Genomic DNA, 17983 nt, shown 5'->3' on the forward strand with positions numbered 1-17983 from the left:
ACTGCAGAGCCCACGCAACCTGGAGCCCACGCGCTGCAACTAGAGAGAAGCCCGCGCATCACCGCGAAGAGCCCCGCGCGCCACAATGAAAAGATCCCGCCTGCCTCAGTGAAGATCCTGCGCGCCGCAACTAAGACACAATGCAGCCAAAATTATTAAATTAAATTAAAAGTAAATAAATAAAGAAAAATTAATCGGTCTACAAAAGATCTACAAAAGAAATGGAACATTTTATTCGAGCCAAATTTGAGGATTATAACCTGGGGAGGAGCATCTCAGAAAGTTCTGAGAACTGCTCCACCCACTAGAAGTCAAGGCACAGTTATATAAGGTTTTTGAGACAGAGGGCTGTACATCAAATGACGTATTATTGACAATTTACACAATCCCGATCTAAGCGTCATCGGGCCCTTAGGAGATGGAGAAGGAAATTTATCTTTAAGGAGTTGTCTTGTTGATGCTGGGAGAATACTGCTCTTTATGGTTGAGCAGGCATTTCTGCCAGTGGGGAAGGTGTGGTCGATGCAACATGCAGATACACAACTCGCAGCAAGGGGGAGAGAGGGGGCCAAAGGGCAGAAAAACATTGTTTAAATTTTTTTTGTCTTGCCATAAAATATGAATTGCATTTCACAACAGGAAAGCTCTGTGCTTACGTCAAAGGCCCAAGCCCCATCAAGCCTGTGGCTCTGCCGCCTTCCACATGGTCCAAAATGGCTGCTCCAGTTCCAGCCGCCACATCCACATTCCAGCCAGCAGGAGGAAACTCCTCCCACATGGAGGACATTTCCTGGAAGTGATGCTCCCAGGTACTTCCCATTCATCTTGTCTCCTGGCCTCACCTCACTGCAAGGGAGCTCCCCTGGGGGTCCCAGGAGGGGCCGGGGTCCGAGCAAGGGTGGCAAGATCTGACCCCACAAGTCTGTGGGGTGCAGGGGTGTGTGGACAGTCCCTCCCCAGCCTGGGGCCAGCCCCTGGTTTGGGGGAAAGGGTTTGGGGGAGACCTCTGCCCCCCATCCCCCAAGAAGCCAAACCCACCTGGTCCAGGAGTGGGGAGTCTGCCCTACCCGCAGAGCACGCCTGGAAGGGGGACACCGAGAGGACACGTCTGGGGTGGGGGACCCCAGAGAGGGCTTGTTGGGGGTACGTGAGGATCCCTGTCTGCTTCGGGGAAACCCTGAGTGCCGCCCACAGAACTGGGGAGGAGGCCACACCGCGTGGTTGGACCCTGCCTGGGGGGACAGGGCCGGGAGCCCCAGTCACACGATGAGCACCGTCTACACTGCCTTGGACACGAAACGCCCCAGCGCCGGGCTGTAGTTCTGCCCCTGCGCTGGGAGCTGGATGCCGGGGCCACGCAGGCCTGCCACGTGGGCACTCCGGAGGCTTGGGCCCCACTGCTCAGACCACAAGACCCCAGTGTCCCCCAGAGTCCCCAGCCCTGCGGCCTCAAGTCTGCAGGGCCAGGGCCCCAGGCAGCGGGTCACACGGGACTCACTGCAGGTCTCGAGGAGAGACCACCGGCCTCCCGGGGGGCTGGGCTCCAGCCTGAGGCGCCCCAGTGTCCCTGCTGGGTCCTCGCCCCCAGCTGCCCTTACAGACCCCCCTGCGCTCTGAAGCTGCCCCTTCTGTCCACCTGCCCAGAGGCCCTCCAAGAAAGAAGGAAGCCACAGCCAGGAGCCCCAGGGCCCCCGGGGCTGGATCCAAGAGGGCAGTGGGACCCAGGAGGTCCTGCTAAGGACGCGGGGCGCCCTCAGCCCCACCTGCCAGGCCCCTGCTCGGGGTTGGGGCCGCAGCACAGCCACGCCCTGGGTGGAGTCGGGCGGCCAGTGCTGGGTCGAGTGAGCTTCTGAGACGGGGGCTCCTTGGGGCTGCCCCGGACTGGCAAGGGCCCCAGGTACGGGTGAGGAGCTGCCGGGACACTGACTTCGGTGCTGACACCACAAAGCCCCAGGCGAACGGGGACAGGCTGGACGCCCGCCCAGTGGGCCCGAGCGGCGGCAAGGGCCAGCTCCAGCAGGGCGGGCTGAGCTGAGCGCTCAGGAGGCCCCACCAACGAGCCCGGACACGTCCTGGCGGCCAGGATGGCGGGGCTCCGTGGAAACCACAGCAGCAGGACTCGGCGCCAGAGGACGCCGCCAGCAGAGCTCAGGCCGCGGCAGCCCCTCGCGACCTTCAGCGTGACCGTGACTTGGGACAGTGGGGGCAGAGGAGGCCCCAGGTGCAGCTCCAGGCTCCGGCGTGAAGACCCCGTCCCTCCATCCCTCCCGTCCCTTCTCCGACCACAGCCGGGGGCCTCGCCCGCGGTGACGTGGCCCCAACAGGCCTTCCTCGAGGACCCCAGAACCACAGCAGAGAGAAAGCGTCCGTCAGACACGGGACAAAACTATCAAAGGAAGATGTTTTATTTTCAAGTTTCTATGGAGATGTTACAAACGATGCAGACTTAAAAGAAAAAAAAACATTTAAAAATTTTAAACTACCATTTTAAAATAAAAATATGATTAGGTAAAATAATAAATAATGACATCCCGCGACACTTTGAGATGAAGGTGTGTCGCGTGCCTCGGCTGCAGGGACCCTCGCCCAGCCCCGGCCCGGCCGCCAGGCTGCACGCCCACCCGGCATTCTAATGGTGTAGGAATGAAAGGGACACACCGTCCAAATCTTGACTTTATTTTTTAATATAAAAAATGCCATTTTGGAAACCCACCCTACCTTTTCCCCTAACATAATGCTTTACCTCTTAAAAATAAAAAATAAAGTACTAATTCTATATACATCACGTGTACCATACAAAAATGTATCCAAAGTTTCTATTGCTACCAAAGTGTTCTAAATTAAAACAAGTTACAGAAAGCCCCTCATTGTAAACAAAAGATTACAAGTTACAAAATCAAAGAACACAGCCAGAGTCATTTGTACAACAACCAACACATCCTGCTCCCGAAGCAAGTTGGATTTTATGTCCTGTATAAAACGCATATCAATATACTTCTGCCAATTTATCTCTCGTTATAAAGCAAATGATACACTTTCTACAATAAATAATCCGCTGGGAGGCACGCCCGTGGGAGGCTGGCGCGGACAGGCGGAGGCTGGCGCGTGGTCGAGGCTGGCGAGGCCCAGAGGAGGCGCTGCCCCAGCCCTCACGGGGGCGGCGGAGTGTTTTTGGTGATTTGCAAGTGATGCGCGCGGCATAAGTTTATTCTCCACCTCTTTCCACAAAGTACCATTCAAAATAATGTCATTTTCTTTCTTAAAATACACATTTGTCATTGTAAATTTACATCCCGTCTATTAAATAAGTGGTACTCTGTGTAAAGAGCATGATTTACAAAATTATTAAACATTCAAAAGTCTTTAAAAAAAAAAACAAAAAAAAACAGCTACAGATCAAAGAAAGTGAGGCCGGCAGCGCCCTCTGGAGCGACCCGTGAGGGGCACAGAGCTGCACTCGGGGGACGCGCCCACGCCATTCACAGAGCGCCCAGACGGGGATGATTTCATAGAAAACTGGGAAATAAAACCTCCCCCTCCCTGGGAGAAAGAATTAAACTACACCTAAAAATCAGAATAAGTTAAGTGGTGAACAATATACAGTATGTACAGCGTATCGACACTACGGACAAGGCCACAGCCGCGTCAGTCTATGTCGCTGAGGTCACTGGCCGGCTCCCCGTGCACGCGGCTCAGGTGGTTCATGGCGCGGTCGAAGGCGATCCTCACCGCCTTCCGGATGCTGGAGTTCCTCCCCTCCATCATCTTCAACTTGTCTATCGTCTCGTCAATGCCAAGGGGAACCATCTTGGACTTCGGGAGCCACTGCCTTTGAAGGAAGAGAATGCACCGTGAGGATGCGCAAGCGTCAACCTGCCCCTCGGCCGCCGCACACACACCCAGCCTCCACGCCATCGCGCACTTCAGGCCAAGCGGCATCGCGGAAAGCGCCCGAGCACGGGATCAGTGGTCACCTCCTCTATCAGCGTCACTTCCCGGGGGGCCGCTGCAGCCCTCGGCCGTCCACGCCACACCTGAGTGGCCACCACGGGGCACACGCACACACACAGACACACGCACGACACTTGCACTCACACGGCAAGGAGTGGAGGGCAGGGCCACGGGTCCGGAAGACCCACTGAGCCACAGGGAATGCAGCAAGGGGGTTGCCCGGGTCAGGGGGCAGCAAGACACACAAGCCCAATGCAGCCGCACGGGACACTGCGGCCGGCTCCCCACCGAGCAGCCTCGGGCACAGAAAGGGCCACAGTGCGGAGGACAGACGAGCCCGGGGCCAGAAGGGCGGGGGGGCAGTTCCCGCGGGCACTCAGGTCAGGGTCTGGACCGCGGCCCGTCGGGGGCCAAGGCAGGGGCATCCGCTGGCAGAGCACAGGGGTCTGGGAGCCCGTGGGAGGCCCGTCGGGACCACACGGACCCACCCAGGGCCCGGCGGGCACTCACCAGCTTCTCTTGTTGTCGAAGAACAGGACGAGGAAGAGCTTTTCGTCCGCCTTGGTCTGCATGTGCTCGCCGACCTTCAGCACGTCCAGCGGCGGCGCCGGGATGGTGACCCCGTTGTGGTGGCCAGGCACACGCGGCATCTTGGGGTCGATGATCTGCCGAGGGAGGACACGGGGTCGCGGCGCAGCCCTCGCACCCCGTGCCCTGGAGCAGGCCAGGGCCCGACGAGAGGGGGGTCTCAAGGAACTCTGCCCACACCCCGACACCCCCGTGTGCGTCTCCCGGCAGGTGGTCACAGGACGCCTGTCCCCAGGGCCCGGGGACACGGCCACGTGGCTCACCAGGGCCGGGTACGAGGGGTAGCCGCTGCACTTGGCCCACACGACCTTCAGGGGCTCGAGAACGGAGGCCGCGGCGTCAGTTGAAATCCACATGCTGTTCTGACCAACTTCTGAGGAGAAGAGGGAGAGAAAGGAGTCAGAAGGGCAGGGCCCCCGGGACCCAACACGCTGCACAGCTGAGGCCGCCCCAGGGTGGCAAGACGGGCCTTGTGGGTGCGACCGGCCCGGCCTGAGGGCGCGAGAGCCCGGGGGGAGGCAGAAGGCCGGCCCAGCGCCCACAGTGGTGCTTAGGGCCTCCGCACCCGCCCTCAAGCCGCGACTCCGAGTCGCCCTGCACCCCACCCCTCCCCCAGCTCTAAGGCCTCCGGCCCCCAGGTCCCCAGCATCTCCCACTCCGCGCACAAGACGGTGGCGGGCGTGGACGCACCGGCCGCGATCCGGGCTGCCTTGGCGTAGTTCCCGTTCTCGATGCAGGAAATCAGCGCGCTGCGGTCCTCCAGCGTGTGCCTGCGGACCAGGGCGGGCTTGCCCCGGCCGCACGGGGGCGCGCTAAAGCTTCAGGAGGGAAAGAGGGGCCCATCAGAGCCCGGCCGCGGGCCCTGCACGAGGGGAGGCGGGGAGGGGTCAGGAGGGAAGGGAGACGGCAGGGCCGTGCTGGCCACCTTTTTTTTTTGGGCCCCACTGTGTGGGATCTTAATTCCCCGACCAGGGATCACTCCCAGGCCCGGCAGTGAGAGTCCTAACCACTGGACACCAGGGAATTCCCAGCCACCAACTTGGTAAAGGCAAGACTCGGCAGGAAAACACCAAGTATAGACGTCACTGAAGTTAGACTTCTATGGGGTTTGCCTTCCCACTTCTGGTGAAATTCTACAAAGCAGATCACTGCGGAAGAGACACTGCCCCCGAGGGAGGGACGGAGGGAGGGAGGGACGGAGGGAGGGAGGGAGGGAGGGAGGGAGGGAGGGCAGGCGGGCAGGAGGGCGGCTCGGGGCGGGGCCCACCTGGAGTCGCAGAGCGGGCTGCTGCTGGAGGAGACGCTGGACTCGGAGGCGCAGCGGCGGCGGGGCGCGGCCGTTCTCCCCGGGGCGCCGCCCAGCTCCTGCTCGCCCCTCGCGGCCCCAAAGCCATTGGTGAGCCCTGCAACACAGGCGCACGCGGCCCTGAGCTCAGCTCCCCGCGGCAGGTGCCCGCACCACCACCATCTCTAAACCGGGGACAACGCCAGACAATCGCGCCCTGCCCACCCCAGCACCCAGCACGCTCAGAACACGGGGACAGGGGCACAGGGGGCACCGAACGGAGATGACAAGGCACGGCGAAGTCAGGGCACACTGGTCTCCAGAAGGTGCTCTTAAAAACAGGCCCCACAAAGACAAGGAGGGCCTCCTGCGACTCCTTCCTGGACGGTCAACGCCCGCCGACAGAGGCCCCAAGTCTGGGCGGGGGCCCCCGGGGGGTGGGGGGAGGGGAGCCACGGGCTTCTGGGGGATCAGCACGTCCATGTCTAAGGAAAACCTTCTTTCAAAACAAAGCACTAGCAGGAGCCCCCAAAAACGCTCACGACCTCCTGAAATCCAAGACAAGCGTCTCGTTCACGTGGGCGCCCTGTGTCCAGACGCCACCGAGACCACCAGCACCAAGGCACACGGGTGAGGACGCGCCACCAGGGGGCCAGAACCCCCCAGCAGCCCAACAAGCCAACGGCTTCGCCTTAGCACCTGAGAAGCGTTTCAATCGAGGCAAATCTCAAAGCCAAACCACACATCCTGCCCCCGAAAAGTCTGACGCCAGCAGGAGGCAGGAAGGACACCCCAGGTCAGAAGGGGCCGCGAGCTGCCGCCTTTGTCCAGCGCTGCCAGGCCCAGCCCGGCCCCTCTGGGTGCGGCGGCTGCAGGGAAGGCGTGTTTTTTCCCCAGAAAAGAATCCCACTCCTCGTGCTTCAAAATTTTTTAAATCCATTTTTTCAAAAAATTTTTGAAGTAGTTAAGCCAGATTACAGGGGATTCTCATCTGCTTCACGTTACTTTCCTGCAAACAAAGGGGGGTGAGTAAACCTAGACAGACATCCGCGGGCAAGTACAAATGCAGGAACAGAGCGCGCTCTGCTGCTCCCGAAGAGAACAGAGCCCCCGACTCTCCCTAAGCGAGCCGGTCAGACGTCCTGCTCCATCTCCGTCAGACCTGACACCACTAGCTACAGGAAAAGCTTAGCGTTTTCCGTTTCAAACCTAATTCACATTGTACCTGCAGGCAATGGCGGGTGCTGCACTCATTTTCAGAACTTGGACCAAACCACCTCAGGAAGGCAGGCCCATGAAACAGAGCGGCTGGGCCAAGGCTGCGGGGCTGAACCATGGCCGCTTCTGGTGGTCCCAGCCCGTGGGGCCCAGGTCCACCAGGAGGGGCCACGCTCACGCAGGCGCAAGCCCAGCACCAGCGCTGCTACAAGATCCCACCTGTACCCCCCGGGGAGGGCCCAGGACAGCACCCGACACTGGGCCAGGTCCAGACGCACCGTGTGGCGACAGCCCAGGGGTCAAGGTCACGCAGCCACCAAGCTGCTCCAAGCACAGCCAGCGTGGACGGCCTCCCCCTGCGCCCAACCTCCCGCCGGCAAAGCGGGCTGCCCATCCGCCTCTCCTGGCAGAGCAGGAAGAGGGGCCCTAGAAGGTGACGGGGAGTCTCACCGCCTGTGACAGGTACCCGGCGCCTGGGAAGAGCTGGGGCGAGCAGTGCATGGGGCCTGCCATCCGCGACCCCCCCCATCCCAAGGCAGGAGGCGGCAGCCAGGAATGGCAAAAGGAAGGGCAGCGCGCCCGTCACAGGACACGCGTGGTGAAGGTCAGACGAAGGACAGGCCTCCTGACTACGGAGAAAGGAGAGGGGAAAGCGGCCCCGGCTCCAGGGCACCGAGCAAGCCTGCACTCATGTCGTCCCCGGGAGACGGCACAGGCATCACCCACATGGCACGCACGGTGACAAGTGACACCAGGGGAGAAGACCCCAGAAGTGGGGAGTCCTCAGCTGGGAAACAAGAGGACACACGCCCCCAGGGTGACCAGCTAGTCACGTATGGTTTTCCCCGTGTCACGCACTGAGCAGCAGACAAGCCCAAGGGCACGAGGCCGCGTGGCCAGAGCAGGGCCAGCCTCCGCAAGCCACCCCACGCCACCCAGAGACCTGCAGGGACCTGAAATGCGACTCAGTAGGGCAGGGTCACAGGTCTGCACAGAAGTGGGCCCAGAGCCACAGGCAGACACAGGTGCCCCCGCAGTGCCTCCGAGAGCCAGGTTAGTGCCGGGTGAAAAGTGCCTTCAGGGACCGGCCAACGCCCCCGAGACATGAGCTGCACCCCCAGAGCCCCTGGGGATCAGGGCTGACGCCTCGGGCGATAGAGGAGGCACCCCGGAGTCGAAACTCCCTTCTCTGCCCCAAAGGAGGGCATGCCGAGCGGGGAGCCCCGGCCCAGCTGCAGCTCAAGGCCGTCCAGGCGCCCCCAGGCCTCCCGAGACGCGGGTCATTAGTGGCTGCAGCGACCTCCATCCTGAACGCCTCGCACCTGCCGGGTGGCAAGAAGCCTCCAGGTGCTCCCACAGGGGTGCCGGGCACCCGAGGTCCACCCCACCACGCCCTCGCCGGGCCGTGAAGACCTCCTGGACGGCAGCCCAGCAAGAGGCACAGCGACAGGAGCGGCTGCGCCCCCTGCCACCACACGGTGTGGACGCAAGGGGTCCCCTCACACGACACAGTGCCAAGGCCAGTGGGCACAGGGACTGCAGCCGGCCTGTCGGAGCAGGGGGCATGCCTGTTATTTTGGCTCCAAGATTTTATTTTTACTGTTGGCAACAGAATTGCAATTTTTACGCGTTTTTCCACCTTTCAATAAAAACACAGAAGCACATCAAGTAAGATCCCAACACCCTGCTTTTGCCCAGACCGGCTCCAAGAAGACGCAGCAGCGTGCAAGGCTCGCCAGGACACCCAGCACGGGACACCCCCAGGCCCGCAGCCGAGACGTCCGCTCGTGGCGACCAGAGACAGAACTGTGCCTCCCCGAGAGCCCCGGGACGAGCGGGAGAAGAAGCCAGAGGAGAGACAAGCGAGGGCGGGCGGGCCCGGCGGGAGCCAGGAGGCGCTAACAGCAGACAGCGAGGGGACACGGGGCTGATGCCACGTGGTCCGGCACCGTGTGTGGCCTGCACAGTCCTTCCCGAGCCCAGCGCCCAACCCAGAGCCCCTGGTCATCTCAGACCGGTCCTGTGCCGGCCGAGGGCGGGTCAGAAGCTCTATCCACGCGAGTCATCTGTGGACGCAGCACGCTCTCCAGGCACCTCGGCCCAAGGCTTCCTTCTGCATCGTCACCCTATCCACGGGGAGGCCGAGCGACGTCCCAGCCAGGTCCCAGACAGCTGGAGGACGGGCGCCGCCCCGGCACCTGTGGGCTTCTGGCTGACTTACAGAGGGGCGGGGGGGGGGGGGGGGCGGGGCCCCCCCGGGGGGGGGGGGGGTGTTGTGTTTGGGGGGGGGGGGGGGGGGGGGGGGGGGGCACGGCTCCTCCGAGGGCTGCTGTTTGTGTTTTTGTTTGGAGGGCGGCTGAACGGATGCTTCCAATGCCATCCACAAGAACTGGGTGAAATGCAAGGGTGCAGGGATCCTTCTGCGTTCCAAAATGACCGCGTAGCACAACTCCAGTCCAAGGTAACAGAAAATAATTAGGATTCAAAGAGTGAACTACCCAGCGTGTTAGTAGTTAAAACGAGAACCTGGAAACCAGCGAAAAAGCCGTTCAGTCGGAACGCAGGCCCCGCAGAGCAGCCTCCTGCCCGAGCAGCCTGCAGACACGGCGACAGACGCAAGCGCACACGGCCCGCCACGCGCACGACGGGAGCCGCGCGCAGGTATCTCAGGCGAGGAGACGGGCAGCACGGTGTCCTGGCCTGGGGCCCACGAGCCAGCGGTCACAGAAAGAAGCCGGGAGACCACGCAGGGCCTGGCGGCACGGCTCCAGGAGCAGCAGCCAGCGTGCCGACGCCGCCCGCGGGCGCTTCCGAGGAGAGGCCTGAGTGCCCGGAACGAACAAGGCGGGGTTCACCCTAACCTGGAGGCCTTGCAGCACACTGTGGACACCCGCGGGCTCCCTACGAGGCAGAGCACGCAGACGGACCCTTGGAAAACAGAAGGTTCGGAATACCCCAAATCCCGAGACTGCAAAGACTGCCGCTCGGGGCAAGGGACCCGGCCGCGGAGCCCACGAGACGCCCGGGCGACGGGCCAGCCGAGGGCCGAGCAGACCCTGAGGACTCACCGCACACCACTGCAGGCACCGCTGTTCTGGAATGGGAAGCAAAGGGCTCCGTCTGAGCCAGGCCATAGGGGTCGACACCTCGGACGCGCCCCGGCCCTCATGCAGCCTGCGGGAAACTCCCGGCCTCAACCATCACCACTGAACACCTGCAAGATCCTCGGCTCAGCCGCGAAAACCGGAAGGAGCGGACGTGATTTTCTACACACGGAAACCGGAAGGAGCGGACGTGATTTTCTACACACGGAAACCGGGAGGAGCGGACGTGATTTTCTACACACGGAAACCGGGAGGAGCGGACGTGATTTTCTACACACGGAAACCGGGAGGAGCGGATGTGACTTTCTACACACGGAAACCGGAAGGAGCGGACGTGATTTTCTACAAGGGACCTTTGGTGAGGGAGTCCAACAGGGCCCCGAAAGCCCGGCGGTTGAAGGCCCATGGGGGGCAACGGTTCCAGAAGAACAGCCGGGCGGCGAGGGCCACGTCGGGGCCTGGCAGCCCACCCCCCGGACACCAGCTTCGCCAGGGGCCCCTGACCGCAGTGCCCTGCGAACGGTGCACCAGAACACGACGCCCTGACTCGCCTCCCGGTGCAGATGCCGGGACCCTCCAGTGCGCTTGAAAACCAAGCCGAGGCTCTTTCGCTAAATTCGGCCGAGAAAGGCCCCAGGCTAGTTAAGGAGCCCCGAGCACCGACACAGGCTCCACTGTATCTGTACCCTGGACACACTCAAGCAGCTGGCAGCACTCAGAAATAAAGTTCTAACAAATTATCAAAAAAGACCAACTTGATATTGCTCCATCGAACTAAAAGCACAAAATGTAACGTTTCAATAACCCTAATCACGTGTGCAAAAGTTTACTGTGGAAGGACAGCCAGCCAGGCGACACACCTCCCCGCACGCCGGGCTGCAACCGCCCGCCCCTCCAGGGTGGACGCCCGGGACCGAGGCACCCAGCCGGCCCCACGAACCCGTGGCTCAAACTGAGTCAACCGCCGGAGGAGGAGACGCACTTCTCTGCCTGGATGCGGCAGACAGAGCAGCAGTGGACACGAGCCGGCTCTGGTCCACGTCCGGGACCAAAGGGAGCTCAGACCGCCCCCAGGAGACAGCCCCGCGGGCCCGCCGCCGTGGAGGGGCGCGGACGGCAACCGGCTAGGCGACCAGCACAGACACCCCTCGCCTCCTGGCGGCATGGCTGGAAACGCTCTGAGAGAGCGGGAAGGTGCCTCGGCAAACAAAGCCGGAGGGAAATTCCTGGCGCAGGGCCAGCACAGGGGTGTCTGGGTGAGCGAGTTAGACGATTAAGCCGTAAAAGCTTAGTAGCAAATGAGAAACACTTTCAAGTGTTATCTCAGCAGGAGATAACCCATCGTGGGTGTACCAACCAAGCCACACAGGACAGCGAGAAAATGTCAAAGGACGCTTTAAGCAAGTGGGTGACACGCCGCATTTAGCCCAGACCCTGTGGGCCTCAGAAGGGAGGCCTGCGGGACGCCCGCCGTCACCTGCTGCACCTGGACCCAACCACACGGACAGCACAGCCAAGCGCCAGCCACGCTCAGAAGGCGGCCTGGGTCCAGGCTCTCCAAGGGGAGGGACAAGCAGGGCCCCCAGGCCCCCCAAGGTGGCGCCACCTCAGACTTATGATTCAGGGCTTCTCAAAGCAAAACACCATCTGTCTTCTTACGTGGACAACAAAGTGCAAAACACCGAAGCTGCTGGCACACCCCACCCCCCACCCCCGCCGCCCACTCCCGCCCCGCCCCGAGACAGAACGCGGCCGGCGCGGCATTTACCTGTGTCCAGGCGCTTTCCCGGGGACCCCTCCTCCACCTCGGAGTCGCCGCAGGTGCTTCGCGACCTTTTTCTTGGCTGCAGAAGAGTCTCCAACCTCGGAAGGACTACAGACAAAAAGGTTTTGGTCCCTAGCTGAGGAGAAGTTGGCTGGGTTTCAGTGTTCTTGGCAGACTTTGGGGGGCTTACACTTTTCGATTTGCAGAAGAGAACAGAAGTGCGTCTGTTTACATCGCTTGATGGCTCCGCCACCGCGGAGGCCGCCGCCGGCGCATCGCCACTACTGGCGAGGGTGGGCTCTGGAGGGTGTCCGATTACCAGTGCGCTCTGAGTGCAAGTGCTATGTGATTCATTACCAAATGTGACTCTTTTGAATAGTTTACTCTGCTCTGGGTTGAGTTCTACTGGTTTGAGGGTTGGTGGTTCTGAATTAGTCTCCGAGTTTGAAGGAAGAGGTAATGCATCTGATGGTTCAAGTTTAGGGGGAGATTTATCTCCTGAAAAAATTATAAATAAAGTGATTTTTGAAAACTGATAATTATAAAATCTATTATAAAACTTACTATAAATGTGAAGTCCACCAAAATACTAATTCAATCAAGGAAACACAGCATCACACACAACTGTCTGCAAGCAGCCGCGGGTTACCCTGTGTGCGCTTCCCTGACACCGAGGCCGCGGCGCCTGGCGCCCAGGTGTCCAGAGCTACCCTCTGAAGACAACCCTGAGGACCACCGCACGTGCGCCAGCGTCAAGTCATCATTCGAGTTCATGACAGTTTCTGCAATCAACATCCACTTACCTTGAGGAAGAAAAATATTTCACGTAACTAAGGGGCTCTAAGCGGGCATTCCCACAGTCCTGACCTGGTCCACAAGGTTAGCAGACAGAGGAAACAGCACGTAGACCTGACTTCTGACCAGGGCACTCTAAGTCGTGTCAAAACCAGGGAGTGGTGAGTGGCTGCGAACGATCCAGGAGAGCAGGAACACGTCCCACTCTGTTCTCAGATACACTAACTTCTGTGCCACCTCCAGAGACATTACAACCTAAGTTCTTTCTCCTAAGTCTGACTTTAAATATAAAAACACAACCTCTGGACAAAGACTGTTTTAACCTCTTAAGAAAAAGGCTTTAAAAGTTACTAACATGGGAACAAGACGCCTGAGAGCCGGCCTGTCAGCCCCGGGCCCCGAGAGGCTGGAGAAGCCTCCCCAGGGAGGGCTGGCCGGGGCGGGCACACCCTCTGGGATAAAGCCACCGAGGCTGCTCTCCAGGCAAGGCGGATACTGGCTTCAGGACGTATGACATAAAACCAGAAGACACTAAGTAGTATGTATCATCACAAAGTACAGTTTCTATTTTATGAAACCTGCACATCTCCCCAAAACCGTCTAGAACACATAAGGTTAATATTTTAAATCCAAAGTCATTCTGAAAATGAAAAGCTACACAACTTCTAAGGTTCGTTTACGTCTCTGAGCAAATGTTTCGAGAATTCTCCCAACTTATGGTGAGGAGAGCCTGCCAGGCTCGGAGCCCAGGAGGGTGGCACGGAACTGCAGGAGCGCTCTGCCCAGGCAGCTGTGGTCAGGCTCTGCCCCAGAGGGGCCTTCGCTTTCAACCGCCGCTCAAAGCCTGTTAAGGCACGTGACAGCGACGTGACAGCGACGGAGAAAATAAGCAGAGCGCCTCTCCTGGACCACAAGCTGTTAGAAACGTCAGTTTCAGGAGACACTGACTCATCTCGCGCATGTGTGGAAACGCTAGGGCCTGAGGCCCACTGCTGGCGCGCGGCTGGTGAGGAACCTCCCCCGCCCGCTGCTCGTGACCACGTGGGGAACACTGACCAGGTGGGAACTAGGGACATGCAGAGTGACCGCTGGGAGGCTTCCTGTCACTCACTAGGAACACCAAGGGCATCTTCCCAGGGCTGGGGCCCTCCTCCCTCCCTTTCCCCCACCCGCCCCCAGACCCACAGGGGCTCTCGTGCTGACCTGACAACAAGGTGTCAGCATCTGCCGCAGCCTCGGCAGGCAGGGGGACGCAGGGGTGGCAGTGCCGCCCCCCCCCAGGCCCCCCCACTCAGCAAGCGGGCTAGGCGACCTCAGGCCCCACCCCCAGGCTTGGCCGCTCCTGCTGGGGCAGCCGCCGCCCCGCAGCCCCCCGCAGGCGCCCACGGCCCTGGCCGCCCACACACGAGGCCCCGGACCACGTGGTCCACAGCGGACTGCGCCCACACCCAGCCTGTGCCAGCCGCGGGGAACGGGGGGGCTCTTCAGAGGGGCCACCCGACCCTCCCCTCCCTGAAGGCTACGCTATGGCACAGGGCCCTGCAGTCTGCCGGGGCGGCTCACAAAGGCATGTCCCAGGCCTCTGAGGGCCGCACAGATGCAGAGTGGGCGTCAAGGACAGAAGCTGCTCAGGTGACCCGGTGCAAACCACCCCCACCACCAGCTGCGGGACCCTCGCAGGCCACTGGCCCCAAGCCTCCGTGCCCTCGTCCGTCAGACGAGGACAGACAGCACAGTGACCAATGACCCCGCCGCGCTCACCACGCTCAGAGCAGGTGCCAAGCAGAGCCCTGGGGGGGGGGGCGTGGGGGTGCACACGGAGCCGACATGAGAGCGCAAGTCCCTGTACAGTCACTGGCTGCGAACAATCACGCCGCTTAAACGCTCGTGAAAAGCGCTCGATTAACTTCTAGAACAAACGCTCTTCGTTTGTGGCATAAACGAATGCAGAGCACCTGAAATCCTGTTCACAGGAGCTCATCACACACAGAACAGCCCGGCGGCTCCACTCGGGGCACCCCACCTGCCCCACTGCTTCGGGGCATCTGCAGGGCAGCTTCTCCACCGTCCACACCCGTGGCGCCAACCCGCCCAAGAGACGCTTCCAAAGCAAAGCCACAAACGGCCCGGGGACCCAGCGAGGCACCTGTCTGGACGCCGTGCCACCGACCCTCCCGAGTCAGGGGCCCCTGTCCTCACTCGAGCCTCCAGCTGACCCTGGCAGCCCCTCTGGAGCCTCCAGGGAAAGAGACGGGCGCAGGCTTAAAACAGCGGAGACAGGGCTCGAACCCGACACTGGACCAAAGCCCCGACAGCTAGAGGCAGAGGCCCCTCAGCGACCCAGGCCCACGGCCTCGGCCATGCCGTCCTCACTGCCCTGCCCGCACCCCCCAGCTGCTCGACGGAAACCTCACCGTGTGTGAAACCGACAACCCGGGCACGAGGCTCCCCGGCTGACGGCCCCAGACCAGCACCGCACAGACGGGCAGAGTCCGCGGGCGCCCGCCCCAAGGTGCGCGGAGCCCCACGCCCGCCGCCCCTGCCTGGCGCCTGACGCCAGCGTCTCCTCCCTGCTCAGGTTTCCAACAGAAACCCGTGAACATTAAATCACAACTAAGACCGCGTTTGATGTTGAGAAATCACCACTCTTTCAAGCACGACGGATCGATATTGTGGTCCTGAGTCTTTCAGAAGATTCTTGAGTTTTGCCCCGGGACGGTGATCCCAAGTACACGTTTCTACACTCGCTCACAAACGGCTGCTTCCGCCGCCCCCACCAACCTCTGTGTCAGCCACACGACTCCAGCCCCAATGTCTGGAGGCCACGCCGCTTCTTCACGGGGGGCGCCCCCCACCCTCCCTGACAAGCCCGGCTGTTTCTCCTCTCCACCCACACCTCTCCTTCCACGTGTCGCTCCTAACCAGCACGGCTCCAGGCCTCCCTGCTCACATCTGCCGGCTGCGCCTCCACCTGCTTCCTCCGATGTGGGCCAGCCCCACGGAACAGCGAGAGGGGCCGCCAGGGACGCCTGCCCAGCAGGAGAGCTCAGAAGCTGATGGCGGACCAACCTGTCGACACATTCTCCCCCCAACCCACTCTTTTGCACAAGAAGAGAAACGCGTGCCCTCAGCCGGAGGGGCAGCTCGGGCAGCGGGAAGGGGCCAGCTGGCAGGCAAGCAGGTGCCCATGCCAGAACCCACGCTCCAGGCCCACCCTGCACCCCGAGGACCCCTGAAGGCACAGAAGGGGGCACAGCCCGGGAACCCAGGTAGGCCCGGCTGTCGAAGGTCCCCTTGGGCAAGAGCTCCTCAGAACCAGAGCCCCAAGAGGCAGGGCCGGCGCAGGTGGTGGCAGGGAGGCTCCCCCAGACTCTACGGACCTAACGTAACTCCCAGAACCCAGGAGAAGCTGCAGAGCCTGCAGCTGACAGCGCAGCCATGCACACAGAGAGGCCATCGCGAGGAAAAGTCTGCAGGAGTGACTCAGGGTCGCTCTCTAAGGGAAGAGAGCTCAGGGTTCCAGGTCCTTCCTGCCCCACTGCTGCCTCAGGCAACTGGATAAAAAAGGAGGGGGACACGCAGGACACTGCTCCGCCAGAGGGACGCCCAGCGCCAGCCCACTCATGGGCGCCCATGCAGAGGCACACGCGGTCACCGCCAGGACGTGGCAGGTCCACAAGGCTGGCACCCGTCCACAGCACACCACAGTTCTTTTAAAAAGATAAGCTGTAGAACAACCTGGCGTCTGGTTTGATTAATGTCTTTGTTATTCTTATCTGGACGCAGTGGGGAAAAAAATCAGAAAGACCGTAAAACAGCGGCCAACTGCTGTGCTCGCAGGGAGTCTGACTCCACGTGTCGCTGCCTGAAACGTGCTGACCCTCAGGTGAGGCAAGGAGAGCATGGGGGGGGCCCTCGGCCCGTCCTAGAGCTCCAGCCCCCGGAGGGCACCTCCCAGAGCCCAGGCTGAACTGGCGTCCACGGCCCGTCCTGCCGGGGAGGGGGCTCCTCTGGGCGCGCGTCCGGCCCAGCCCTGTGCCCCACACGCTCGGCGCACGACGGAGCACGGGAGGGACCTTCGCACCCCCCAGGCCCTCCGCCCTCCCAGAAGCGAGTCAGTGAGGGCTGAGCGCACCCCGCGCAGGTCACCAGGCACCCAGTGCAACGACTCTGCTCCACTATCCTGACCCGACACACAGTCGTGCCCCCCGTCACTCTCCAACCACCCTGGCAAGGCTGCGGACGACATAGACGGTGCTCCTGAAATAGTTTTCCGGAACCAAGCTGAGAAAAAAGTCTCATTCCATGCCCCAGACTCTCGTTAGTGCCCAAACGCGGCGCAGACGGCACGGACGGCCCGGCGTGTGCCCGGAGGTTTCCGAGCGCTCCTGGCCCGCGCCCCCGAGCGTGCTTACCTTCCTCCCCGGTCTCCTGCCCCAGCTGAGCACCGTCCTCTTCAAAGCCTGCAGTACCTGACTCGGCGGCCGGGGGCTGGCTGTGCTGCTGGCTGAGCTGGCTCCGAAGGGCGGCGATCTCCTTCTTCAGCAACTTGGCCCGCTTGCTCCGCGACCCGCTGGACTTCATGGAGCACGTAAGGTCCAGCATGTCCAGCAGCTCCCGCAGCTGCTCCTCCAGGACCATGTGGGCCCTACTGGCCGGGCTCAGCAACCTGTCCACTGGAAGCAGAGGCACGGCCATCAGAAGCCTCAGACCACCCGGCCGGCCCCACCGGGGAGCCCCGGGCCCCCATCTGCGCGTGGCGCCCACGAGGGCCGCCGCCAGGGGCGTACGCTGGAGCAGGGGCGGCGCCCAGGGACGCCGAGCCCTCCTGCTGAGACCAGCCGCCCAGGCCAAGCGAGGACTCCGAGAAAGGGCCCAAGGGAGGTGTGGACTCCCCGAGGGCGCCAGCGTGGTGCGTCTGCGCATCGCGACTGGTGTCTGACCTCAAGTCTCAGGCCCAGGCTGCCGTCTGGCTTTTCTAAAACTGGGCTGCAAAATTCACAGATAATTTGGAGTTTGGGGCACATTTACTACAAAAACCGCTAACAATTTCCATTTCAGCCAAACACCAAAATTCATAAAGCACAGATTATCTTAAATCAGTGAGAAGCGGGCAAGAAACAAAACAAGTCTACAGAAGCCCCTGCAGATAAAACTGGGACAAAAACGGCAGCGCGCGGCCGCCCAGACAAAGGAACACACCTCCGCCACAGGCAAACCTGTTACTAAAGCGCCACCTCGTCCACGAAGGGAACGAGACGACGGTATAGGGAAACA

General features: G+C 61.4%; 1 protein-coding gene across 10 annotated transcripts in view; it reads right to left on the bottom strand.

Annotated features, from left to right (window-relative positions):
* Positions 1-2389: 2389 nt before the first annotated feature.
* The window catches only part of BRD1 (bromodomain containing 1), a 34774-nt gene continuing 19180 nt past the window's right edge, over positions 2390-17983 (bottom strand). For 4 of the 10 annotated variants that reach the window (XM_027108031.1, XM_027108029.1, XM_027108030.1 and 1 more), the window contains exons 7-13: positions 17122-17382; positions 11915-12409; positions 5807-5942; positions 5230-5357; positions 4803-4912; positions 4462-4616; positions 2390-3829 (exon numbers count right to left, since the gene is read on the bottom strand). In XM_027108031.1, coding sequence (XP_026963832.1) covers positions 3646-3829; positions 4462-4616; positions 4803-4912; positions 5230-5357; positions 5807-5942; positions 11915-12409; positions 17122-17382 — 1469 coding nt within the window. In that variant the 3' untranslated portion in view covers positions 2390-3645. The remainder of the gene's footprint in view (positions 3830-4461; positions 4617-4802; positions 4913-5229; positions 5358-5806; positions 5943-11914; positions 12410-17121; positions 17383-17983) is intronic. The other 6 variants (XR_003433096.1, XM_027108032.1, XM_027108034.1 and 3 more) reach the window with 6 other exon arrangements.

The sequence above is a fragment of the Aethalodelphis obliquidens genome, unplaced genomic scaffold (genome assembly GCF_003676395.1).
Source record: "Aethalodelphis obliquidens isolate GAN/ISIS:26980383/991018 unplaced genomic scaffold, ASM367639v1 scaffold8, whole genome shotgun sequence".
NCBI lineage: Eukaryota > Metazoa > Chordata > Mammalia > Artiodactyla > Delphinidae > Aethalodelphis > Aethalodelphis obliquidens.